The 25,983-nt window shown below is 37.8% G+C and overlaps 1 protein-coding gene across 1 annotated transcript in view; it reads right to left on the bottom strand.

Annotated features, from left to right (window-relative positions):
* The window catches only part of NMU (neuromedin U), a 238,046-nt gene that overhangs the window by 9,246 nt on the left and 202,817 nt on the right, over positions 1-25,983 (bottom strand). Inside the window, exons 8-13 of the mRNA XM_027102888.1 lie at positions 20,320-20,378; positions 10,392-10,439; positions 5,192-5,251; positions 3,745-3,774; positions 3,605-3,655; positions 1,923-1,997 (exon numbers count right to left, since the gene is read on the bottom strand). Coding sequence (XP_026958689.1) covers positions 1,923-1,997; positions 3,605-3,655; positions 3,745-3,774; positions 5,192-5,251; positions 10,392-10,439; positions 20,320-20,378 — 323 coding nt within the window. The remainder of the gene's footprint in view (positions 1-1,922; positions 1,998-3,604; positions 3,656-3,744; positions 3,775-5,191; positions 5,252-10,391; positions 10,440-20,319; positions 20,379-25,983) is intronic.

Here is a 25,983-nt window from a genome sequence, read left to right as displayed (position 1 = left end):
GTTTTTTATATTACACAGAAAAAAAGAAAAGTGGGACAGATGTAACTTAAAATGTGCCCAAATTTAAAAATTTCAAACTCAAACATACAGGTCTTTTTAGTCTTATTGGAGATAGAACAGTATATAAAAGAATTTGGGTGGTAGAGCTGAAAAACATGTGGGGATGGAAGTGAGGATGTCTAGCAAAGAACATGTAAGAAAAGGGTTTGAATGCACTAAAATCTGAAAACTCATTTTATTTAAGAACCCAAAATATTTCACTATCAAAAATATGGTTTAAAATTAGGTGACTTAGGCCCAGCAAAATTAATACTTTACTGTAATTTTCTAAAATTCATGTTTTACATTTTTTTTCTCTTAGAGATTCCTAGAAAACCTGGCTTGCTGCAAATTACTTTTAAGAGCTATCATTTGTCCAACAAGATATTACTACTAAGTCAGAGTTCACACTTCTATATAGTTATCTGTAAATATAGATAGTCTCACTCAAGGTGGAACATTTAGATAAAGTACCAAACTGCCCACAATACTGAGTAGCTTTGATTTTGCAAATACTAACACTGAAGTGTTGTAGTAAACTAATAACTTGCTGGTGTATTTTAAGAAACTGGATCTTTAAATTGAAATCTTACACTATTCATAAGTCGGGAAGACGCTTCAGAACGTAAAAGTTAATTCAAAAAAGCATATATTACTTCTAGAAAGTTTGATGAAAACTGATTTGATTTTTTTCATATTGGAAATTCTAAAATTTTAAGGGGCTACTACAGTTCCTCTTACATTTCTCATTAACGTTGGCAGCAGTATTGTCTTCCATGATGGAAGCTTAGTTCAACGATGTGAAGAATTTAGGGAGGAAATAGTGATCATAAAAATAAATTTTGATGAATTTATTTGCCTAAACTGTATGTGTTTTTAAAAGTATTTGCAAACTTTTGGTAGTAGAATAAAATTAATATGGTATTTAAATTAAGAAAAAGTTTAACAGTAAAATAATAGAAATATTCAAGATTAGACTACAAAGGAAACAGCAGTGAAAAAAAAATATTTGCCTAGACTGGAAGTCAAGAGATTGTTATAATCTCTAATCCCACTTACTACTATGATCTTGGGAAACTCCTTTAACTATTCTGAGTTGTGTTCCTTTTTGTAAACTGGGGATAACAATACTTGTTAAGTGCCAACAGAGTTGTCAAAAGAATAAAATGAGATCCTATAAGACTAAAAACTATAAGGCATTCCAACAATGTAAGGCATTACTTAAAAATAATGCCTAGAAACTTTCATCATTGAAAGAGTTAGGATTCTTTTCAAAGGACAATAAAAAATGCCACAGTTTCTAGTTTAAAATGTGTTAACTCATTTATGTTCCTCTTAGTTATGTTCATCTTAAACACAGACACTGAGTTTGGGCCATATTTTTGTTAACTGTGGAAAAAACTAAATACCTACGTTTAATGTCTGATATATTTATAATACTTCATGAGCCTTACTCTTGTTAATGCTTTAATACCTGGATAGAAAGCTTGTCATTCCAGCCATCTGCCGACCTGTACACAGAGGGGCAGTAAATGGTCCTTGATCTTTACTCCTATTCCTATCTAATGACTAGGCACACTGCCATGTCCTTTCTTAAACCAAAAACGAATAGGTTTCCTCACTGGGAGGGGCACGGCCCTTGGAAGGAAGTCTAATCCCGGTTTTCCTCACTGCCCACAACCTGGCTTAGAAGGGACATATAATGGGGAGGAGGACAGTTCTCTTCTTCCTGAGTGTGAAAACACTTCTGCGAACAGATGCTCTTCTGTAGGCTACCTGGGTGTTACATGAGGCTTACCCAGAAGAAGATCTTATAAACCACCACCACAGGGAATGAACAGAAAGGGCTGCCACACACAGAGTGGCGAAGCAAGCATACATACGTCCACTTTGAACCTCTTCATTCTTCTCTCATGCAGTTGTGGAACGAGCTGCAGCAGCGGATGCAGGACAGATGACTGAGAGACACGAACACACACACGTGATGAGCACAGAGGTTTCTCAGCATTGGGCATAAAGACGGCTTCCTATTTGTTTTTGTTTTTACCCACCATCCTTGCTCCAGACAAAAAAGAACAAGAAAGATGTGACCTAAGACAGTCCTTTGTGAGCATTTCAAAGAGCTGTGGAGAATAACCAAGAGATGGAATAAAAGTTCCAGTTTTATGCTGGGACCTTGGTCATTCTATTGACGATGCTCTTTCCTGAGGGCCTGAGTGCCATCTGCAGCAGCCAACAAGAACACCCACCTGCATCTTTGAGAAGCAAAAAAGCTGTCTGTCTGTTTCCAGACTTACTCAGAATGATTTGGGACACATGAAACCAACTCTGTGAGAATCAGTTTTCCATCATGAACATTTTTATCTGGAAGATTATACTGTACACACATCTAGTAACCTTCTTTATAAAATATATATTTCATTTAAATTGAACATGTGGAACAGGACAACAGGAGACACAAAAAAATGGCAATGTGTCATTGCTAGTGAAAAATGTGACTAAGATGCATTTTCTCAAGATGTAAAGATGCCGAGCAGAAGAAAATGAAAGCACATTTGAGACATGCGGCTACCTGATAACAGTTTCATTTGAAAGGCATGACTTCAATTGAACCTTCTCACAAATATTAAATTCATTCATCAAATGGACTACTATAAGCCCCATATAGTGGTTATTTGTTAATCAATTCAACTCCTATTTCATTTGAAGCCAGTATAACCTAACTTTCAACTCCTCACATGTAAGAATATTCAACGGGATAAACATTTAAAACCGAGTTTATGGTTACAGTTACTTTCCCACAGGTAAACACATGTTTAAAATACACTATGCTCCTCGTTTCATAAATTGGTCCATGCTAGTGGGTCACAAGCTTAGAAAGAATATTATAGCCAAGTAATTATTAAGTATTCTAGATTGAAACACCAAAGTAGATTGGTTAGCATTTTAAAAATCCATGCATACAAAAAGAAAAACTACCACTAAAACCCCACAATTTAGAAGTAAAATGAATTCAAGTTATTGGTATCTGGCTAATCTTAGAGTGTAAATTCTCAAATTAAGTGCCTACTTACAAATAAGGAGCTCTTAGGAATACAAGTGGTATTTCTAGTTATATTTAAATACATTTTTGACAATCATTTTTTAAAATAATTCTTAAAATGACTTTGCATAAGTCTGTTTTTCCCTTGCACTAATCACCATCTAAAACAATATGTTTTACTTAATCATTTGCTTTTCTTTCCTCTAAAATGTAAGTTGCATGACATTTACTGCTATATTTCTAGTACCTAGAATTGCGCTTGGCACATAGTAGATACACAGTAAATAATTGCTGAATGAATAATTGAATGAATTTAATATATTGAGATATAAATTATTGAGATATAAATTATTGAGATATAAAATAAATGTATAATAAATATTGAATTCCATTTGTTCACCCACATGTAAACTTTTAAAGAAAAAAACATGAATTTTGATCTACTCTATTAAGATAAACTGCAAAAACAGGTTTAAAAAAAAATACTAGTGATTACTAATAAGAAGTAATTCTACAACTTACCACAGCATTTGAATTGGCCAACTTTTGTGTCTTCGAATAATGAAATAAGAACTGTTAAAAAAAATAGTGAGTTTTACTATAGATAATTAGTGGTTTCCTTGATTATTTTCTAATGTATATATTTATGGAAATCACCTTACCCTTTTGGTATTATCTTTTTCATCTGTTTCCTATTGAAAAGAGAGATATAGAAATGTCATTATATATTAGAAAATGGTAATATGTATAATATAAATGTATAGTTTAAAATTTATAATTTATTATAAGATTATATTATATAATTTTTAAAATATATGACACATATGTTATACATAAAACATAAGACTGCAATTGGTTAAGCATATATTACCCTAAAAATAAATGGGCAATTAATCAAAAGCTTTATAAATAAAAGTATGTTTATAAATAAAAGTATGAACAAAGATCTTCACTACAGCATTATTCATAAGAGTGAAAAACTAGAAACATCCTAAATGTTCAGTAGTGGTGGAATAGGAAATACTGATATGATCACATGATAGAAAATTCAGGGGAAAAGACTAGAAGGAATCACATCAAAATATTTGTAGTTGTTATCATGAAAGAACAAGATTATCAGTTATTTTTGCTTTCTTCCATAAACTTTTTTATAGTCCTCTCTCCCTACAAAAGTCTGTCTTTAAGGACAAGACATATCATTCCTTTTTTGTTGTTCTTTTTTTTCTCATTTGCTTTTAAAATAAATAGAAACTCATGGATAAACACCGTTGCCATTTATTTTCTCTTAATTAGGAAAAAATTCAATTAAGTGTTTTGGAAAATGTCACTACTAAAAACATTGGGAAAAAATACAGTTGTAAACACTTATTTAGTTTAAGAAAACATTTATGCTTTCAAAATATCAAGTTTTCTTTGAATTACCATATGTGAAAGTCATGGAAGTCAGACCAAACCTGTGATCATAGGTTAAACTGCTAATGAAAAATACATTCTAAACCTAAGGCTCTTATCCTAATAAGGTAATTTTAAAATTACTTTACCTATAAGATACAGAACATAACTGAGGTATGGTACCTCATGCCACTTTTCAAGTTCCCATTGCCTCACTTTGGGACAAAAAGTTTTCACACAAGAATCAAATAATAATTTTAATAAAAACCGAGACATCACAGTAAGAATATAATTTTCAAACCGACATTGACAATATAGTTTGCTTTTTTTGCATTCTTAATGTCCTCTCTGACAAAGTACACTGTCCTAACCTCTGGGCTTAGAAAAATTCATCTGTTCTCCAATTGTAGTATGATTCAAGAAGAGAGAAAGAGCCAAAATGACCTCAAATTTCCCTCATCAGAACTAGAACACATCTTATACTTGAAGGGGACATACCATTTTCCAGTTAGATGATTGCAAACTCCATTAATATAACCCTAAATTCTCAGACATCGAAGAAACTGAAGTATTTGTTTCTTATCCAAAGTCAATTTATGCTCTTCTAGTTCCTCTTGGCATGCTTCCTAAATTGGGTATATTTTCTTCCAGGAGGAAATCCAAGATACCACTGAGCAATTTTTTTTGCCTACAAATTAAACACTATTTGAAACTTACCTGGGGCTTTGGTAGAGTCCCCATAATTATGAAGCAAAGCTCCTCCAAGGCATTGGATGCCTAATGGAAATGGGAAGATATATAGGCCATGCTTCTGCGTTATCATCATTTGCATAGAAGAGATAACCATAAAATGTTAGGATCACAAGGACATTCCAACCGTTAGGAGAACCACTGACCGAAACTGCCCGCCCTGGCCAGGCACCACAGTAACCACTTGCATGAGTTATCTTACAACAGGAGGTCCTGGTAAGAATGTGGAACTAACAAGCTAGTACCAACCGGAAGAATTCAGGAAAGGTCAAAAGGAGAGAAGAGACTCCAGTCCATATGTTACTGAGTCCAAGCTCGCTCCGCTTGCCGCACAACAGGCCAATAAATCGGAGACGAGGTGTTGAGGCAAGGAATACGACTTTATTCGGAAAGCCAGCAGACCGAGAAGATGGCAGACTAATGTCTCAAAATAACCATCTTATCGGGGTTTGGATGCCAGTTTCTTTTATAGCACAGAGACGGGGAGGAGATTAGGAAGTAAAAAGGCCATACGTTTTGCAATAACCCCTGGAATGGCCAGCCTCACGGAGGGGATGTGTTAATTTCTTCTTTCTTGCAGCCATCCACAGGTGGACAGGGTCTGGATGTTTCCCTGAACAAAGGCACTTTGGTTTAACATTCAGGCAGAGGGGCAGGGTTCCCCGAGGCAGGCCATTATGTAGAGACAATATCCTTTTATTGAACAAAAGCAATGGGAAGCAAAGGTTAAAGTAAAACAAACAGATCCAACATGTAGTCAGATTTGGCTTTTCCCTGTTACACATATGTCCTACCAACCTCCCAGTATCCTTCTCGCTGGAATCCATCTTGGCTGAGTGATGCGCGCGCCACCAGGAAGGACCCTGAGTCGGAGTGATTGGCCAGAGATAACCCGGAAACTAGCTCCATTACCATAAAACCCGAGATTGCAAGCCATGTGGCAGAACAGTTCTCCTGGTTCCCTTACCCAGCTGCTCTCCGCCCGGGCTCCCCTTCCCAATAAAGTCTCTTGCTTTGTCAGCACATGTGTTTCCTCGGACAATTCATTTACGAGTGAATTGTTTCCTCGGACAATTCATTTACGAGTGAATTGACAAGAGCCCACTCTCGGGCCCTGGAAGGGGTCCCCCTTCCTGCAACACAACTACACCAAATAGAATCCTTGTGGCCCACTGACACTCTGTTGGAATCCCTTGATTTCTCTCATGACAAAAACTTGGCTCCTAAAAGTAAAACCTTCCTTCCAAAGAGGAAAAAAAAAAAGTTACATATTGTCTATATGCACTGATTAAGGCTTCCACTGTGGGTCCAGATACAAAATTCTCAGTATTGGGGGCTTCCTTGGTGGCGCAGTGGTTGAGAGTCCGCCTGCCGATGCAGGCGACACGGGTTCGTGCCCCGGTCTGGGAAGATCCCACATGCCGCGGAGCGGCTGGGCCCGTGAGCCATGGCCGCTGAGCCTGCGCGTCCGGAGCCTGTGCTCCACAACCGGAGAGGCCACAACAGTGAGAGGCCCACACACGCCCCCCTCCAAAAAAAAAAAATTCTCAGTATTTGCTAAAATTCTATGAAATTCTGTGACTGAGAGTAACTAAGGCAGTGCCAAAAAAAGGATTATTCTTCCCACCTTGCACCAAAGTCTGAATCTACATGCCAAAGTGGTGAGCCTTGCTGAATAGTACTCATTACTGGCTAATTTGAAAATCCTTCAATTGCTCGCAAACAATGGGAGTCTGAAGGAAAAGAAGCCGTGTATGGTGCACCTAATATGAGTTCCCACCCTTCCAGGCTGCTGACTGCATACCCCAGGGTCAGGTTTTTCAAAGCACCTGAGCACAGAAGCAGGGCAGGGCTCTTGTGGTTTGCAGCCAGCTGGGTGTGGTGAGGTGGAGCCCAACTGGACAAGCAGGGGCGAAACCCACCTTGCACAGAATTCAGCATGGTCGCGCCAGGAGTAATTGATTACTTAATAAATAAATATGGGAAATAATGAGGAGCTGAAACCGTGTGGGAGTGGGGTAGGGCTGTGGAGTTGAGCGGCCTGCAACTCCAGAGCAGTGCAAATTCCATTTCTCCTCTTTATTAGCTGTGTGACCTTGGGCGGGTTACCTAACCTCTCTAAACTTCAGTTCCTGCAGCCGTAAATCGGGGATGACAACATCAATGCAGAATTCTTGGAAGGATTACGCGTAGGTAAAGCTCTTAGCACAGCGCCACATACAGAGCAATTAGTTAACAATAGTAGCGCTGAAAAATGTGTGACCCGTAAAGCTTGATTTAACAACTGCAGTTACTGCTAATTCAGAAGACATGTCATAAAGGATCGCTCAGGGCCAGCAAGATCCTCACCCTTTGAACAACAGCACATGTTTAACAGGATTGGCTATAGTTTAGGGATACAGTTGGAGCCATGAAACAGCGTCTCTGAGCATCCCACCTAGCATGTCAAAGGCCTGCTTTGTTCTCTTCTATTTGTTTGCCTGCCCAATGCAAATTGTTGGGATATTTATTAATAGTATTAAATGGCTCATAATTAAGTAGTATTTCAATAAATTATCAAACATTTTCATATACATAACCCACACTTTGTCTTTAAAACACAGCTTGACATATACAGGATGGGAGTTGTTATTCTCACATATAAAGCAAGTGAGATTCTAAGAGACTGTCACTTGCCCAATACTACACACGGCTAGGTCGTCTGATCTATAGGTATCCCTGTGTCGCACTGGTATTGACTGTTAAGCCTATGGTTGGGAGTTGGATGAGAGAAACAGTAGAGCGTTGAACACTGATACATCTTTTCTCACTTTTTCCCTTCAGGATTGGGTATGCAGCTCACCCCCAGAAAAATCTAGAAATAAATCCCTGAAAATTCTTCTTATGGCCCATCTAGAAATGCTGAAAAAATAATTTTTAAAAAAATCTAGTGATACCACGTGTCTCTTAACTCAAAGAAGAATAAATTTAGTTATATGAGTGTCTCCTTAGAAAACAGCTTCTAAGCCAGCTGAGGCTTGGCAACAAGACTGAAGTCTGAAAGAAAAAGTTTCAAAACAAATTGCATTTTCTCCAGCAACTTTTTACATGAAGCCATTATTCACTGAGCTACAACTATTCTTTAAGGATTTTTCTCATATGAGATTTTTAATATTTTATTTTTTATTTGTGGAACTTTTAAAGAGCCTTTATTTTCTATTTGGTAAAAATGTTTTGAAGAACTATTCAGATAATCACATACATAATATAATAATAGTTAACAGGAAATTAACGATTTTTAAAAAATGATATCAGTTAGTGTAAAAGGTTTCATAGTAAATTTACAAAGCTCTCCTCAAAAGGTACAGCCTCCAAATCCAATAAAAGCTTAGTTTACCTTGATGGTGTTTAGATGAGTGCTTTAAAATTCATCCTTTTAATTCTGAAGACATACAAGTGATTCTGAGGGTGTTCCTGAATTTCCAATGGAATGCAAAAGCTTGTGTGCTGATTAATATCCACCACATGTTATATATCCGTCAATGCTCCTCAAGCAATTTGAAATATCATTCATAAATGTTGTCTATTATGATTCTGGTCTTGCTTTATCACTTAATGCCTCTAACTTGCTGCAAGTGATCCTCTGCAGGCTGAGGAACCGGTTGAGGCGGGAGAAAGGCTGCTTCTCCACACTGGCCAGGATGACATTCTGGAAGGACTACGTGAAGGACAGGCATTGCGCCCTGGCCAGACCATGTAGGGGTTCGCCCCAGCCACACAGCTGACTGTGTTGAGAGGGTTGAGCCAAGAGCCTCTGCTGAGCCCTCTCCTCTGTTCAGGAGACTTAGGGATGCTGATTAAGAAAGTTAAGACACCAAGCCTAACACTGCTACACCTGCACTCAGAGACAGAGCTGCAGACAGAGGGAGCAGCGTCCAGTAGAGACGTGTAAGAAGGACACACTTGTTTCCCACTGCTCGTGTTTCTGAGACTGCTGGGACCTGGGACCCTTTGCTGCAGTGCTGCAAGGCGGGAACCTGGACAGACCTCTCCTTGACCAACAAAATAGAAAGAAACCATGTGGGACTAAAAATAACTGAGTGTATGCACAGTTGGGGCAAATTATGAACAAAAAGATACAAACAGACCAAAAAACCTTACTGCCACTTCTGAAGAGCTGGGGGCCAAAAACAGGGTGTGGGGAGCAAAAGCAGGGTACAGAGCGTGCTCCCTGCACTCAACACCACCAGAGGAGTGGGCCAAACACTTACGCCAATCCTCCAGCCTGACCGCTGGACACACCCCTACCCTCACCTCATATAAGGACCTAGCTCGCCCCCCTCAGAGAGTGAGCAAGGGCACCTGTTACTCATTCTAGCTCCCCCTGCTGCAGCAGGGGCCCCAGTAAAGCTTTGCCTGAATTTCTTGTCTGGACTCTAGTCAATTTCTATTGATTAGGGAAGGCCAAGCACACTGGTCTGTATCATTTCCAGGTACAGAAGCTAGACCACCACTCCTCTCTTCCCAGTCCTCTTAACTCTTTCCCGTGGGAAAAGGAGTGAGTTACCTGACAGATGATTCAGAGGAGGAAATCGGGCACGCTCTGTTGAGCTCTTTCCTCTTAGAGAGCCAGCTCCCTGGCCAGTTGTTCTTGCCTGACTGCTGCCCCATGGCAGAAAACCTGATTCTGGCAGGAGGCTTGAGTCACAGTCTAACCTCAGTTTAATTCTGGGGGTGGTTTTGGCAGACACACTTAGCAGCAGATCTAAGGCCACATTCACAAGTTGACTTTTCAGTTACAATGACATTTTGATCTCCTAAGTCTGACTCTGTAAGTTCATCTCTCCATGGGTTGCAAACTCTATTGAGGGCCAGGATATTAGTCCCCCAAGAGAGCAATGGATTCATTATTTTTAATCTAACACAGAATTTGATTTTGAAATTAGCATTTTAATTTCAAAAATATGGGTATATTATCTGCAAATCTATTTTTTTAGAGATAAAAGCCCTAGCACTTTACACCATAAACTCAGAGCACTCATTATTACCTGCAGATGCTGTAATAATTTCTAATACGTTGACACTTTAGTAAGTCCATAAAGTAATGATGGGTCCAAAGGGAGAGATGGAGTATTTCAGCATGACACAAATGCTTACATCACTGTGAAACACCTCCATTTGGAATTACCTGAGGCAGAGGATCCATGGACAGGAAAGACGAACAAGCATCATCTATCTGTAGAAAACAAAAATGCCAGTTACATCTTGGAAACAGAGAGAAGACAGCGAAAAATGGAAAGCAGCTTTTACGAAGTCAAGTTACCTATGCAACATTAATTAAAGTTCCACGACTGTTCAGGACTCTGGATTTGGGAGGCAGGAGCCTTTTACACTATCTAAGGAAGTCCTGGAGTTGGGATTTCCCCAAGATTCACCCCCAGGCACAGGGATATACATCCTCATTAACAGTCAGTAGGGATCATCAGAGCATAAAGATGCTTCAAACATTGAAGGGAAAAACTTATGGTATTATTCGGCCTGAGAAACCTGAGTAGTGACTAAAGAATGGCCTCAAAATTAAGGAGCACCCTGCTATGTGGTTCTTTAAATCCAATCATATCTACATATAAATCTAATCACATCATCTAAATTAACATGATAATAGCATGTGTGCTAAATGACAAAGAGTGTAAGTAAAAAGTCTTACACAACATGGGCCATCTTCCCGTTCTCTACCAAGAAGCCAGCATGAGAAAATAGTTCTATTTTACAGTGAAGGTTTACTGAACTATGCTTGCCAACTAGCTGTCCTTGGCTTTTTGGGTTTTTTTTTTTGCCAACTCATTTAATTTTTATTTTATATTGGGATATAGTGGATTTACAACATTATGTTAGTTTCAGGTGTACAGCAAAGTGGTTCAGTTATATATATACATATATCCATTCTTTTTCAGGTTCTTTTACCATATAGGTGATTACAGAAGGCTGAGTAGAGTTCCCTGTGCTGTATAATAGGTTCTTGTTGATTATCTATTTTATATACAGAAGTGTGTATATGTTAATCCCAAACTCCTAATTTATCTTGAGGGCTTCTTTCTGTGGAGTTATTTTTTTAAATTAATTTTATTTATTTATTTTTGGCTGTGTTGGGTCTTTGTTGCTGTGTCCTGGCCTTCTCTAGTTGCAGCGAATGGGGTCTACTCTTCCTTGCGGTGTGTGGGCTTCTCATTGCGGTGGCTTCTCTTGTGGAGCATGGGCTCCATGCATATGGGTTTCAGTAGTTGTGGCTTGTGGGCTCTAGAACGCAGGCTCCACAGTTATGGTGCACGGGCTTAGTTGCTCCGCGGCATGCGGGATCTTCCCAGACCAGGGATTGAACCCGTGGCCCCTACATCGGCAGGTGGATTCTTAACCACTGAGCCACCAGGGAAGTCCCTCTGTGGAGTTTTGATGAGATGTTTAGGAGGCCTTGCCAAAGACCTTGTTTTCACTGTTCTGCACACACATTTGTGAAGCACTTTCTGCTGAATGTTATTACAAAGCTCTGCTGGGGGTACACCAGATCTTGGTAATGGTCTCGTGAAGGTTGAAAAAAGGATCCATTTCTTCAATTTTTGTTGCACATTTAGGGAAAAAGCCTTCAGAGAGAAAACTTGGACCCTCTAATGCTTTGATGTCCTCATAAGTAAACCTCACGGTGGGAACTCCAAGATGGTTGATGAAGTAATCGGCATCATCTTGCATCTGTACAGAACTGATATTTGTTTCTGGGCACTCATCTCTTCTGGAACAGTTGAAATTATTTTTCTCAGCTACCAGGTGCTGAAGAGATGGTGAAGCTACAGGGTAGAGACTTGAGTTACCGCTTACAGGACTGTGGAGACTAACATAAGCCACAACATTTTTCTGCAGAACCTTCTTGAAATCCTCTCCCCATTCATATGAGCCAATACTTCCAAAAGCTGTTCCACCCCATGAACAGAAAACAATAGTGCGGTCTGGTCTCCACCCTTTCTTGACTCTTAACATCAAGGCCCGAATAAAAGCTGTGATGATGGCAGTGCTGCTGGCCCATTCTTGTCCATTATAACTGTATGCGGTATGATGATGGCTGCCAACTATGATATAACGGTCTGGAGACGTCGAGCCTTTTTTTGTTTGTTTGTTTTTGTTTTTGCGGTACGCGGCCCTCTCACTGTTGTGGCCTCTCCCGTTGCAGAGCACAGGCCTCCAGACGCGCAGGCTCAGCGGCAATAGCTCACGAGCCCAGCCGCTCCGCGGCATGTGGGATCTTCCCGGACTGGGGCACGAACCCGCGTCCCCTGCATCGGCAGGCGGACTCTCAACCACTGCGCCACCAGGGAAGCCCCGAGCCTTTTAAATATCCAACAACATTAGTAACTGTTTCAAATTTTGTGACTGTCTAAATCTGCATGCTGACAATTCTTTCGTCATTATTTGGAAGTTCTAGAGGGCTACAGGCACTGTGTGTGATTCTATCTTTCAGTGAAGAGATGAGTTTTGCAACGAGAGATGCTGAGATGGGGTGCACTAGTAGAGAGGTGAGGTTTGATCGGTTTTGTCTAAAGCTTCCATCTGCTAGTGTTGGAGGGTCTCCTGCAGAGGCGGGGGGCGGCTGTGGCTCACCGTGGGGACAAGGACACTGGCAGCAGAAGTTTTGGGAAGTACTCCTTGGCGTGAGCCTTCCCAGAGTCCACAATTAGCCCCACCAAAGAGCCAGGTAGGCTCCCGTGCTCTGTCCTCAGCTTTTATCCTTAAAAGAAACCTTGAAAAATCTTAAACTGTAGTATGAGATTTATACTAATCATTAAAAAACTGTGCTGAGAAGTTAAGCACTAAGCTAGGTGTCTAGAATTATCTATGGCATTTATTTCTTTGGCGGCCTTTTAAAACGGGACTGGAAAAAATGGTACTGATTCTTGTCTGTCTGGGATGATTTAGGTTGTGTCCTATTTATGGCATAACATCTCAGGGGCCCCCTTCTAGTTTCAGAATTGTTTGTTGAATTTAATTTAATTGCCATTCTCACACTAAACTGAAGGGGGATAATCATACCCTTTAGTCGTAATTTCTCAAGCTCCTCTGGTTTCCAAGTTGAACATGAACTAATATATATAATTCTGTAATTTAGAGAATAACAAAGGTATACGGTATGATAGAAAAGCATACGTTTATGTCTCCTTTTTATGTTCACAGAACTTATCCTCTCCATATATCACAAATACTGGGAGAATTGTTTTATTCTATTTGTCCCTTGTGTCCATCCACCTGCTCCCTCTTCCATGCCATATAAACCCAGAATCATGGATACAAACACACACAGACAGCAGTAAACTTCTTGAGGGCAGGGGCTACCTAATGTGCCCAAATAAGTGTTCAATAAATATTCTTTAATTAAATTGCATTGAGTTTGTGGGGAAAAAAATAAAGAGAAGTCAATTGAGAAGGGAAAGCGAAAAAGATACCCTTTTAAGCTTCAAATTGTGACTAATGCTTTACGTATCACCCCCAAATGTGATTTAATTTGCTCTAGTAGGGTAGGAGGAAGTGGTCCCTCTTGAAATTGTGGTGATGTTTAGGTATCTGAAGACTTTACATGCTCAAGGGGAAAGCTGTCCACCCCCAGCCCAGGCTGTTCATTTTTGTATGAGGTGGCCGTGTCCAAGGACAGCGAACCCTTGAACTTCAGGCCTCACTAATCAGTGCATCAATATGGCTTGGATAAAAACATCAGAACAAGAAAAAACACCAATTAATCAAATTAGGAGATAACTGCAAAGCTTTTCAGTCTTTGTTCTCCTTTCTTTAAAAGGCATGGCTGCACTGCCCACCCACTCTCCCTTTGGGTAAGCATTTGTTCACTTCACTCAGCTTATGGCCCTAATGGTTTTAAGTGCCACTAATGCTTTTGAGAACTCTGTGGAGTCCATCGACGAACCCGTTTGAAAATGGTTAGGTCTCTGTATACGGTTTGAAAAGTATGTGTTTCTAGCATCTGAATAGCCATGTAATATTTAAAACCTCCAGCAGAAAGCTTAACTATATGTTCTTAGCATCTTCTTTAAGTATCTTTTTCTATAAAAGAGCGTACAGTGCTTTTACAGCTCCATTTGAGTGTTTCCCCCAGCATTATCATCTAAAAGTTTTTTTCAAAGATTTTCCTCAGAAATATAATTTCAAGCCAAACTAAATGTTTCTGTACTCTACATTAATATCTGTTTTTAAATTATTCTTCATCTTGCTTATATTTTTCTAGCATGTATTATGATATACCAAGGCAGAGGCCCTTAAAATAGTCTTACAAATTTCTGTGCTATTTAAGACTCTTTAGTGCTTGGCCCTTATCATCTGTCTTATCTTTGCCCTTATGTATTTTGTTAGGGGATGGCTTAGGTATAAAGGGTATTCTCCTCAGTTCATAGCTTTCTATCATCACTGGACTCACTTTCTTTATCCTTTTATATTTCCATTTCATACTCCTATACCATCCTCCCATAAGCAGCTCTTCTAATGTATTTGATGTGTATCCTCTGTTTATGTTCTTATAAAATCTGTACTGCTGTTTGCTGTGCACATATGGTATTTTCTTACTTTTTTTCTTTTTTTGAGGTACGCGGGCCTCTCACTGTTGTGGCCTACTCCTGTTGCGGAGCACAGGCTCCGGACGCGCTGGCTCAGCGGCCATGGCTCACGGGCCCAGCCGCTCCGCGGCATGTGGGATCTTCCCGGACCTGGGCACGAACCCGTGTCCCCTGCATCAGCAGGCAGACTCTCAACCACTGCGCCACCAGGGAAGCCCTTACTTTTCTTAACTTAACACTATACTTTAAGACCTCTCCCTGCTCCTGGATACCTCTAGTGTGTTACTCCTAACTGCCATAGAATATTTATAATGTGCACGCACTACATGTTGCCTACCTACTCCCCAGTGATGCGAGGCCGGTTCCCTCCACTCCTCCCATTACCTCCTTGTATCTGTCCTCCACATATGGTTCTGTAGGAGAATATGTTTGGGCTACATACTCAGGAGAGGGCATGCTAGACCATGGGGATATCTAGGCAGCTTTCCAGATGGCTACACCAGTTGACACTCTCATCAGAAATGCATGGGGATTCCTACACCCTACATCCTTGCTAACGTTTGCCATTCTCTAGATTTCAATTTTTTGCCAGTCTAACGGATAGAAAGTGACAATATTTTTGTCTTAATTTTCATGTCATTGTTACTAATGGATTTGAGCATCTCTTTAGATGCTTGTTGGTCTTTAGGTTTCCTCTTTGTAAATTGTTCTATAATTTGACTATTTTTACTTTGGATTCCTGTCTTTATCCAATTAGCTAGAATTTCTTAGATATTCTAGAAACTAATTCCTTATCAGTTTTAGGCTCTGTCAATATCTTCTTTCAAAGGCTCCTACATTTTTTCAATGGAGTCCTTTGTTGAAAGAAATCTTTACTTTTTTTTTTTTGGCTGTACACGGGCCTATCACCGCTGCGGCCTCTCCCGTTGCGGAGCACAGGCTCTGGATGCACAGGCCCAGCGGCCATGGCCCACGGGCCCAGTCGCTCCGCAGCATGTGGGATCCTCCCAGACCGGGGCACGAACCCGCGTCCCCTGCATCGGCAGGCGGACTCTCAACCACTGCGCCAGCAGGGAAGCCCAGAAATCTTTACTTTTAATGTAATTCAAGTCATGAAGTTTTGGGCCTTATAATTTATGGTGGAAGTTTTTTATGGAAAAACTTATGGAAATTTTTTATGGAAAAACTTATTAAAATTTGTGGAAAGAAGCCTTTCCCTGTTCCTAGCTCACAAAGATGTTTTTCTAATAGAAAAGATATTTCCTATTAACTCTGTAATTTTACCCTGTATGTTTAGACCTTTAATCCACCTGGAGCCCACCTTTGTATGGGGTGTTAATTTTATGTTTCTCTATACAGTGAGCCAGTTTCTCAACCCTCATTTGCCGAACAATCTGTCCTTTTGCCTCTGAATTTTAGTGTTACTTTTACTATAAGTTAAGTTTATGTGCACATGCATTTGTCTCAGGTTGTCTTAGGTTGGGTTCCCCCAGAACCAGACCTTGAGATAAGGATGTGGATATGAGTAGATCATTTGGAAGATAACCCAAAAAGCACCGGTAGAAGAGTGGAGAAGTAAAACAGGGAAGGGAAGGAATCCAATCAAGGGTATGTTATCAAGCAGGTTACCACCATTGTAACTGGGATCAATCTGCCTGGGGTACTCTGAGACACAATGCAGAATACATCTCAGAGTTATCCCACCTGAGGGGAGAGGCAGCTAAGGTATTCATCCACCAACTCTCTTGGGTCACCAACTGATGGCTATTCCTGTGGTGGGGGCATTTGGTCCCAGGCACTTCTGGTCTGTCCTGAGCCTAGGCCAAACAGGCAGAGTCACAGGTGCTCGCAATTAGAAACAGTAAGTTTGGAGTGTGCTAGAATGGTGAATGACAAAGGGATATGACAGGGCACTGACCGTGTCTGCTAAACTCTCCAAGCTCTAGTCTCAGTTCCACTGGTTCATTCATCTATTCTTACGCCCTCACCATACCTTTTTTATGAGTACAGTTTCTTAGTATATCTTGAAACCTGGTAGGGCAAGTTCTGGCTCTTAGCTCTTTATATTTAAAAGTTCCTTAGCCATTTGTAGACCTTTATTTTTCCACATCAATTTTACGTTAAATTTATAAACTTTCCAAAAAGAAGTTAAGTGGAATTCTGATTGGGTTGCATTGATTTTATGAGGTTTACATTGACTCATTTAGGTAGAATTGATATTTTTATTACATTAAATTAATTGTTCCCTCCAAAAGCAAAGAACGTCTCTCCATATATTCACATTATCTTCTAATTCCTTTATTAAAATTTAATTTTTTCTCCATAAGCTATTGTGTATTTTTGGTTAATTCCTAGATACTTATAGTTTTTGTTGCCATTGTGAATGATGTAATATTTTCATGTTACTTTTTCCTAGTGAAATTTATTGATTCTTGTATATTGGTATTATATCCAAAACTCTTCTGAATTCTCATCTTAGCTCTAATAGTTTAAGAGCGAGCAATTTATTAACGTAATTCATCATGATTATAGATTAAAGGAGAAATGGCATATTGCTTATCTCAATATTGGTGCAGATAAAATATTTGATTAAGTTCACATTTTATTTAGGATTAACGAAACTCTTAGGAAGACAGGAGAAGAATAGAAGTTCCTTAACTAGGTAAACGTTATATAACAAAATTCTAGAGCAAAGTTATACCCTATGGAGAAGCTTTAGTTACATTTATTTGTATAACATAGTACTGGAGGCCTTTGGCCAATGATTAGAAGAAAGAAGAAATTGTTTCTTCAGTGCTTATTGTATTACTATAGCGCCTTTTTGGCATCAGATATTTTTCTAGGAATTTATTCATTTCATCTAAGTTTTCAAAATTATTACCATATAACTGTCCATAATACTTTGGCAGGGGTAATAGCTTATTGAAATATAATTCAGATTCTGTACAATTCGCCCATTTAGAGTGTACGATTCGCTAGTTTTTTTTTTAAGCTATTATCCCATTTATCTAGAAAGAAAATAACAGCTTGATATAATAGCCTTCTAGAGAATATATATGTACACACAGAAATTAGGCTTGTGGGTCAGGATAAATGTCAGAATTTAACCCTGACGGTAGCAAGAATTAGCTTACCTCAGATGAAGGCTATAACTCAACTAGTTAGAGCAGAGAATGCCTTAAGGTAGTAGAACAGCTGCCGCTTCCCAGTGCCCTTTCTTTTCTCTCCCTCAGATATGCCCTAAATCTGTGGGTTTATGGGACTAACGCAGGATGGGAGTCCCACCAGATTAGAGGGGCACTGAGTCTCCTCAATCTGTTTTTTTCTTTATCAGTTTAGAGGGTGATGTCATTGATAGGTAAAGCAGTAAATCTATACTCTAACTACCTTGTTACTGGACCTAAAGTTCATGTTTTGAATACAGACCTTCAAACTGAACCACAGAATATAGGAACTCTCTGGTTCAGAGCTACAAATAACAAGGGGTCTTTCCATAGGGCCTTTGCAGCCACGGACTTTTTAAATTACAAGTCATGACCCACCACCGTCCATCCCTTAGTTGATAACTTTTGTCTAGACCAGTATGATGACTCCAGACCAACATGACACAATTCAGTCGTTTTTAGTGTTATTTACTGAGTTGTGCAAACTTTGCCAGTCAATTGTCCATAATACTTATTTAAAACATTTAAAAATTTTTTTGTTTTTATTTTTTGTTAATTTTTATTGGAGTATGGTTGCTTTACAACCATATGGTATGTAAACCATATGGTTGCTTGTGTTAGCCTCCACTGCACAACAAAATGAATCAGCCATACACATACAGATATCCCCTCTCTTTTGGACTTCCCTCCCATTTAGGTTACCACAGTGCATTAGGTAGAGTTCCCTGTGCTATTACAGTATGTTCCCATCAGAAGTTTATTTTATACATAGTATCAATAATGTATATGTGTCAATCTCAGTCTCCCGATTCCTCCCACACCACCACTTTCCCCCTTGGTATGGACGGATAAAGAAGATGTGGTACATGTATACAATGGAATACTACTCAGCCATAAAAAGGAATGAAATTGGGTCATTTGTAGAGACGTGGATGGACCTATAAAGTGTCATACAGAGTGAAGGAAGTCAGAAGAAGAAAAGCAAATATCGTATAAAACATTTTTTAAATCTCTCTTTTTCTTGGTGATCTACCCTTTTTCAGTGTATGTCTTTTTTTATCTTTATCTTCTCCTCTGCCTTTTTAAATCAGTACTGCCAGTGCTTATTAACATTTTGAAAGAACAAACATATGATTTTGTTAATATTGTGGAGTTTTTCTCTCCTCTCTCTTTTTAATATTTATTTCTGCCCGTATTTCTATTATTTACTTCATTCCTGTTTCTTTGAATTTTCTCTGATGTTCTTTTCTCCCACATTTTTCAGTTGAATGCTACGCATATTTGTTTTTAAATTTTCTTTTTTCCTGATAAATATATATGAAGTTAAAATTTCTTTCTAGCTACTGTTTTAGTTGTAGCATACAAATTTTGACTCATAATATTTTTATGTCATTCTTTTTCAGTCTAGGGCTATTTACCGAAATTCCACTTATTTTCCTAACAGATGGGATATTTAAGTTATACTTTTGTTAATAGTTTCTAACTTTATTGCATTATGATTGCAAAACATTTAAAATGGATCCTAAGTGATGAAAACTTTCTTTGTCTTCTAAGACATGGTCTGTTTTTTTAAAATGCCCCAATTATTCTCAAAAAGAATGTTCATACTGTTTAGTACAGGTTTTTAAAAATATTTCTAATAGTTCAAATTCAAATTTATTAATTGTACTGTTGGGTCTTTGACATATCTACTTGTGTGCTATTTGCTTTAACTATCAGTTTTGAGAGAGGAATATTAAAATATCCAACTACAAATGTTCATTTATCTATTTTCCCCTGAATTTCTATCAGCTGTTAAATAAATTTTGAGATTGTTCTGTTAATATATATTAATGATGGCTGTACCTTTTTGCTCTGTTGTTCTTTTACCAGCGTATAAGATCCTGCTTTGTCTGTTAAAATGGTTTGTGCATTCGAATTCTATTTTATCAGATATTAAGACTGCTACTCCAATTTTCTTGCAGTTTATATTTGCTTGGTATGTCATTTTCCATTCTTAGCCATTTTTTGTTTTCTGCTTTCCGTGTGACTCCTACAGAGATCATATTACTAAATCTGTTTTTAAAATCCAGCCTGAGAATCTCTTTTAAGGGGTGTAGTTTAGCACATTCATATTTATTATAATTACTCTATTGTTAGGACATATTTCTGCCACCTTAATTTACCACTTACTGTATTTTTGGTTTCTTCTTCATCTTTCCTTCTTTCACTTGATAAAGAGAATAATTCTGAATTCAGAATGTCAGTAAAATCACAGTTGTCCCAAAGCTCAATGACATTATTTCACTTCACCATGATAATTTTAAAAAGGGTAAAGTTTCCACTAGTTTGCGTAAGGATAATTCTTTACCTCATTCCACAACTGTAATTCTTGTTCCAGCTGTAATCCTTGAGGCAATATTGGAGCACCTAAAAATAAAGTTTTGGATGATAAAGTTTTGATTTACTTTTGGATGATATTTCTCATTTTTCACTGTACATCACCACCCTCCTATTTCAACTAGATATTTCAACATCTGACTTAGTATAAAGAGACATAATTATTAAATAAACCTTAAAACATTACAAAGACATTACTCTCAAGAGTGAATTTCTTATATGTCTACACAAAAACTTGTACATGAATGCACATAGCAGCATAATTCATAATAAGCTCAAAGCAGAAACAATGCAGCTGTCCATCACCTGGTAAATAGATAAACAAAATGTAGTACATCCACACAATAGAAAATTGTTGGCAATAAAAAGGAATGAACTACTGATATATGCTTCAACAGAGATGAATCTCAAACACATCATGCTAAATCAAACAAGCCAGATGCAAAGGATCAAATACTGTATGAATCCATGCATATGGAATGTCCAGAGAAGGCAAACCTATAGTGATAGAAAGACTAGTGGTTGCTTGGGGCTGATGGTAGGAATGCGGACTGACTGCAAATGGACATAACAGATCTTTGGGGGGTGATGGAAAATTGTATTGTTGTGATAGCTGCACAAATTTTTTTTTTTTTTTGGTGGAGATGAAACAATACTTTATTTGTTAAGGAGGAGTAAAAGTACAAAAAGGCTTATACGACAGAACATAAAAAAGTGAGAAATCCATTGTACTTAATTCAGAACGCTTGAAGAATCATCTATGCCACTATGTATGAATAGTGCAGGGGCAGAAATTTATTACAGACACATATATTTTGGTTTGGATTTAGTGCTGGACCTTGTTTGACTTAAATCTTGTAAAGAATGATATTCAACTAACTGAAATAACATTTTTCAAGTAAGACAATGCCTCCAGGGTATTGCCAGTGTGATCCTGAAACAGAATTTGGATGATGAAGTATCAGATAAAATTTATGTAAATGGCATGATGTTGTAGCACTTTAACTATGATGAGTGAGGATCTTTTTTTTCTTCTGCTTTTTTTCTTCCCAGTTTTATGAAGATGTAATTGACATACAGCACTGAATAAGTTTAAGGTATACAGCATAATGATTTGACTTACAGATATTGTGAAATGATTATCACAATAAATTTAGTTAATATCCATCACCTCATATAGATACGAAAAAAAAAATGTTTTTTTCCTTGTGATAAGAACTCTCAGAATATACTCTCTTAACTTTCAAATATACCACAGAGCAGTGTTCACTACAGTCATCATGTTGTATGTTACATCTCTAGTACTTACTCGTCTTATAACTGGAAGTTTGTACCTTTTGATCACCTTCATCCAAACTTATCTACCATAATCACAAATTAATATAAATTAAAAGACAAATGAAAACTTCCAAAATGTATGAAACATATTTAATAAAATGTGATGGTAAATATCCTTATAATATACAACTCTTTCAAATCAATACAGAAAAGAAAACATTAATAGGCAAATGACTGCCCAACTCCTTAAGTCTACTTAAAAATCACTGAGTTGCAACATAATAAAGGCCATATATGACAAACCCACAGCCAACATCATTCTCAATGGTGAAAAACTAAAACCATTTCCAGTAGGATCAGGAATAAGACAAGGTTGCCCACTCTCACCACTGTTATTCAACATAGGTTTGGAAGTTTTAGCCACAGCAATCAGAGAAGAAAAAGAAATAAAAGGAATCCAAATCAGAAAAGAAGTAAAGCTGTCACTGTTTGCAGATGACATGATACTACACATAGAGAATCCGAAAGATGCTACCAGAAAACTACTAGAGCTAATCAATGAATTTGGTAAAGTAGCAGGATACAAAATTAAGGCACAGAAATCTCTTGCATTCCTATACACTACTGATGAAAAATCTGAAAGTGAAATCAAGAAAACACTCCCATTTACCACTGCAACAAAAAGAATAAAATATCTAGGAATAAACCTACCTAAGGAGACAAAAGACCTGTATGCAGAAAATTATGAGACACTGATGAAAGAAATTAAAGATGATACAAATAGATGGAGAAATATACCATGTTCTTGGATTGGAAGAATCAACATTGTGAAAATGACTCTACTACCCAAAGCAATCTACAGATTCAATGAAATCCCTATCAAACTACCACTGGCATTTTTCACAGAACTAGAACAAAAAATTTCACAATTTGTATGGAAACACAAAAGACCTCGAATAGCTAAAGCAATCTTGAGAAACAAAAACGGAGCTGGAGGAATCAGGCTCCCTGACTTCAGACTATACTACAAAGCTACAGTAATCAAGACAGTATGATACTGGCACAAAAATAGAAATATAGATTAATGGAATAGTCTAGAAAGCCCAGAGATAAACCTATGCACCTATGGTCACCTTATCTTTGATAAAGGAGGCAAGAATATACAATGGAGAAAAGACAGTCTCTTCAATAAATGGTGCTGGGAAAACTGGACAGCTACATGTAAAAGAATGAAATTAGAATACTCCCTAACACTATACACAGAAATAAACTCAAAATGGATTAAAGACCTAAATGTAAGGCCAGACACTATCAAACTCTTAGAGGAAAACATACGCAGAACACTCTTTGACATAAATCACAGCAAGATCTTTTTTGATCCACCTCCTAGAGTAATGGAAATAAAAACAAAAATAAACAAATGGCACCTAATGAAACTTAAAAGCTTTTGCACAGCAAAGGAAACCATAAACAAGATGAAAAGACAACCCTCAGCATGGGAGAAAATATTTGCAAAGGAATCAACGGGCAAAAGATTAATCTCCAAAATATATAAACAGCTCATGCAGCTCAATATTAAAAAAACAAACAACCCAATCCAAAAATGGGCAGAAGACCTAAATAGACATTTCTCCAAAGAAGACATACAGATGGCCAAGAAGCACATGAAAAGCTGCTCAACATCACTAATTATTAGAGAAATGCAAATCAAAACTACAATGAGGTATCACCTCACACCAGTTAGAATGGGCTTCATCAGAAAATCTACAAACAACAAATGCTGGAGAGGCTGTGGAGAAAAGGGAACCTTTTTGCACTGCTGGTGGGAATGTAAACTGATACAGCCACTATGGAGAACAGTATGGAGGTTCCTTAAAAAACTAAAAATAGAATTACCATATGACCCAGAAATCCCACTACTGGGCATATACCCAGAGAAAACTGTAATTCAAAAAGACACATGCACCCCAATGTTCATTGCAGCACAATTTACAATAGCCAGGTCATGGAAGCAACCTAAATGCCCATCGACAGACAAATGGATAAAGAAGAGGTGGTACATATATACAATGGATTATTACTCAGCCATAGAAAGGAACGAAATTGGGTCATTTGTTGAGATGTGGATGGATCTAGAGACTGTCATACAAAGTGAAGTACGTCAGAAAGAGAAAAACAAATATCGTATATTAACACATATATGTGGAACGTAGAAAATGGTACAGATGAACTGGTTTTCAAGGCAGAAATAGAGACACAGATGTAGAGAACAAACGTATGGACACCAAGGGGGGAAAGCAGTGGGGGGTGTGGTGGTGGTGGTGGTGGTGGGATGAATTGGGCGATTGGGATTGACATGTATACACTGATGTGTATAAAATTGATAACTAATAAGAACCTGCTGTATAAAAAAAAGAGAAAACCTATTTATTAGGTTTATAGACATGTGTGCAATTAAAAAAAACAAACACTACTGTTACCTTGAAAAAAAAAATTGACCAACTCAATGAAACCTTGTGAATACAATGTTAAAAAGTATAACTATGGGGCTCCCTGGTGGCGCAGTGGTTGAGAGTCCGCCTGCCGATGCAGGGGACACGGGTTCGTGCCCCGGTCCAGGAAGATCCCACATGCCGCGGAGCGGCTGGGACCGTGGGCCATGGCCGCTGAGCCTGCGTGTCTGGAGCCTGTGCTCTGCAACAGGAGAGGCTACAACAGTGGGAGGCCCGCGTACCACAAAAAATATATATATATATATATATAACTATGAATCATAAAATTTAAATTTAGTATGAAAAGATAAGAATGGAAAATTATATTGAAGCTATGTGGGACTATGTTTATAGACAACAGGAAGAGAAAATAAAAATGTAAATATTGCTTGATAGGATAATGAGATTAGAGGTGATCTTTTAAATTTTTCATTGTTATGCTAATATAATACCTTTATAAAAACTAAAAATCGTCAAACAACACATTTTTTAAAAATTGTGGTAAAATACACAAAACAGAAAATTTATCATTTTAACCATTTTAAAGTGGACAGTTCAGTGATATTAAGTCAACAAATTTTTAAAACTTTCAGATGGCACCTGAATAAAAGATGTGTTGTCCATTGGTGATTTTAACGTATCTGGAATAGAACTAAAGTCACCACAAAACTTTTTCTGGGAAATTGGCCGATCATAAACATAAAAAATTTATTTTGCTTTATATTAAACCTTATTGTTTTACTGCTTCAAAATTCAAATTTACTCACAAGAAAGAGTCAGTTTCATATTAGATTTGGTTTCACAAATGCTGCTCCTGCTATTCATTCTTATCACCAGAAAAAAAAGACTATTTGTGACTAATTATAATATGCTCTAGAAAATAAAGAGTTAAGGTCTCTTAGAAACAATACAAACGTTATCAGTAGAAGTAAATTATAGCAAATTTATATATTCAGGAGAATGTGAAACTTATACCACTGATTGTTAAAGGGTTTTAAAAGCTTTTTATTACATTTGGTAACAAAATTATAGGCTTAGTTGTAAAATCCAGGGTTAACTAACATTGGGAAAATTAACTATACATTACAGTAAACATTTAGAAAATGTTTTTCTAAAATGTTCAATCTAGGTCAATAAAATTGTCTGTAGAAGTAAAAATAATAATAAAATAAAATGTATCATGTCCTTTAACCTTCATACCAACGTTTTAAGTTAGCTATTCTACTTATTCCCATTTTAAGATGAGGAAATTGAAGGAAGGAAAGATTAAGTAATTTGTCTCAGGTCACCAAAATATATACATGGCAGAAGCAGATTTCAAACCAGACTCCAAATCCTGACAGATTTTTTTTTTCTAATTCTACCACTTTTCAGATGTCTCGCCTTGAGTGCACAAAAATTTGTGCTAGTATTTAATCTATGTTCTAATAATAGTAATAGTATTTCGCTACATTTTCTGTACCCAGCATTAGAAGTAACTTACAGGGGTCATGTAGTCCATAGTAGAGAGCTGATTTGTTTGAATCCCCTTTCATGGGACAGCTATTCAAGGTGGACAAATGAACTTACACACTTCTCAATTAAATATTTCCCACCCTAGCACAAATGTATATCCCAAAGTCACTGTTGTCTGGTGGATATTACTTTGAGCTGATTCTGTTTTCAGGAGGGGATAAAGCTTCTCAAATTTTCATGCAAAACACCTGGTGATCTTACTTAAATGAGCTTCTGATTCAGTCATTCGGGGACAGGCCCAAGAGTCTGCATTTCTAGCAAGCTTCCCGGTGATACCTGATACCGATGCCGCTGGTCTATGAATAACTGTGAATAGCCAGGGGGAGTGAGCACCGTATTGTAGAAAGAAA

This window comes from Aethalodelphis obliquidens, unplaced genomic scaffold (assembly GCF_003676395.1).
Source record: "Aethalodelphis obliquidens isolate GAN/ISIS:26980383/991018 unplaced genomic scaffold, ASM367639v1 scaffold6, whole genome shotgun sequence".
NCBI lineage: Eukaryota > Metazoa > Chordata > Mammalia > Artiodactyla > Delphinidae > Aethalodelphis > Aethalodelphis obliquidens.
The sequence above is the reverse complement of the archived record's forward strand: the minus strand, read 5'-3'. Positions and strand labels throughout refer to the sequence as shown.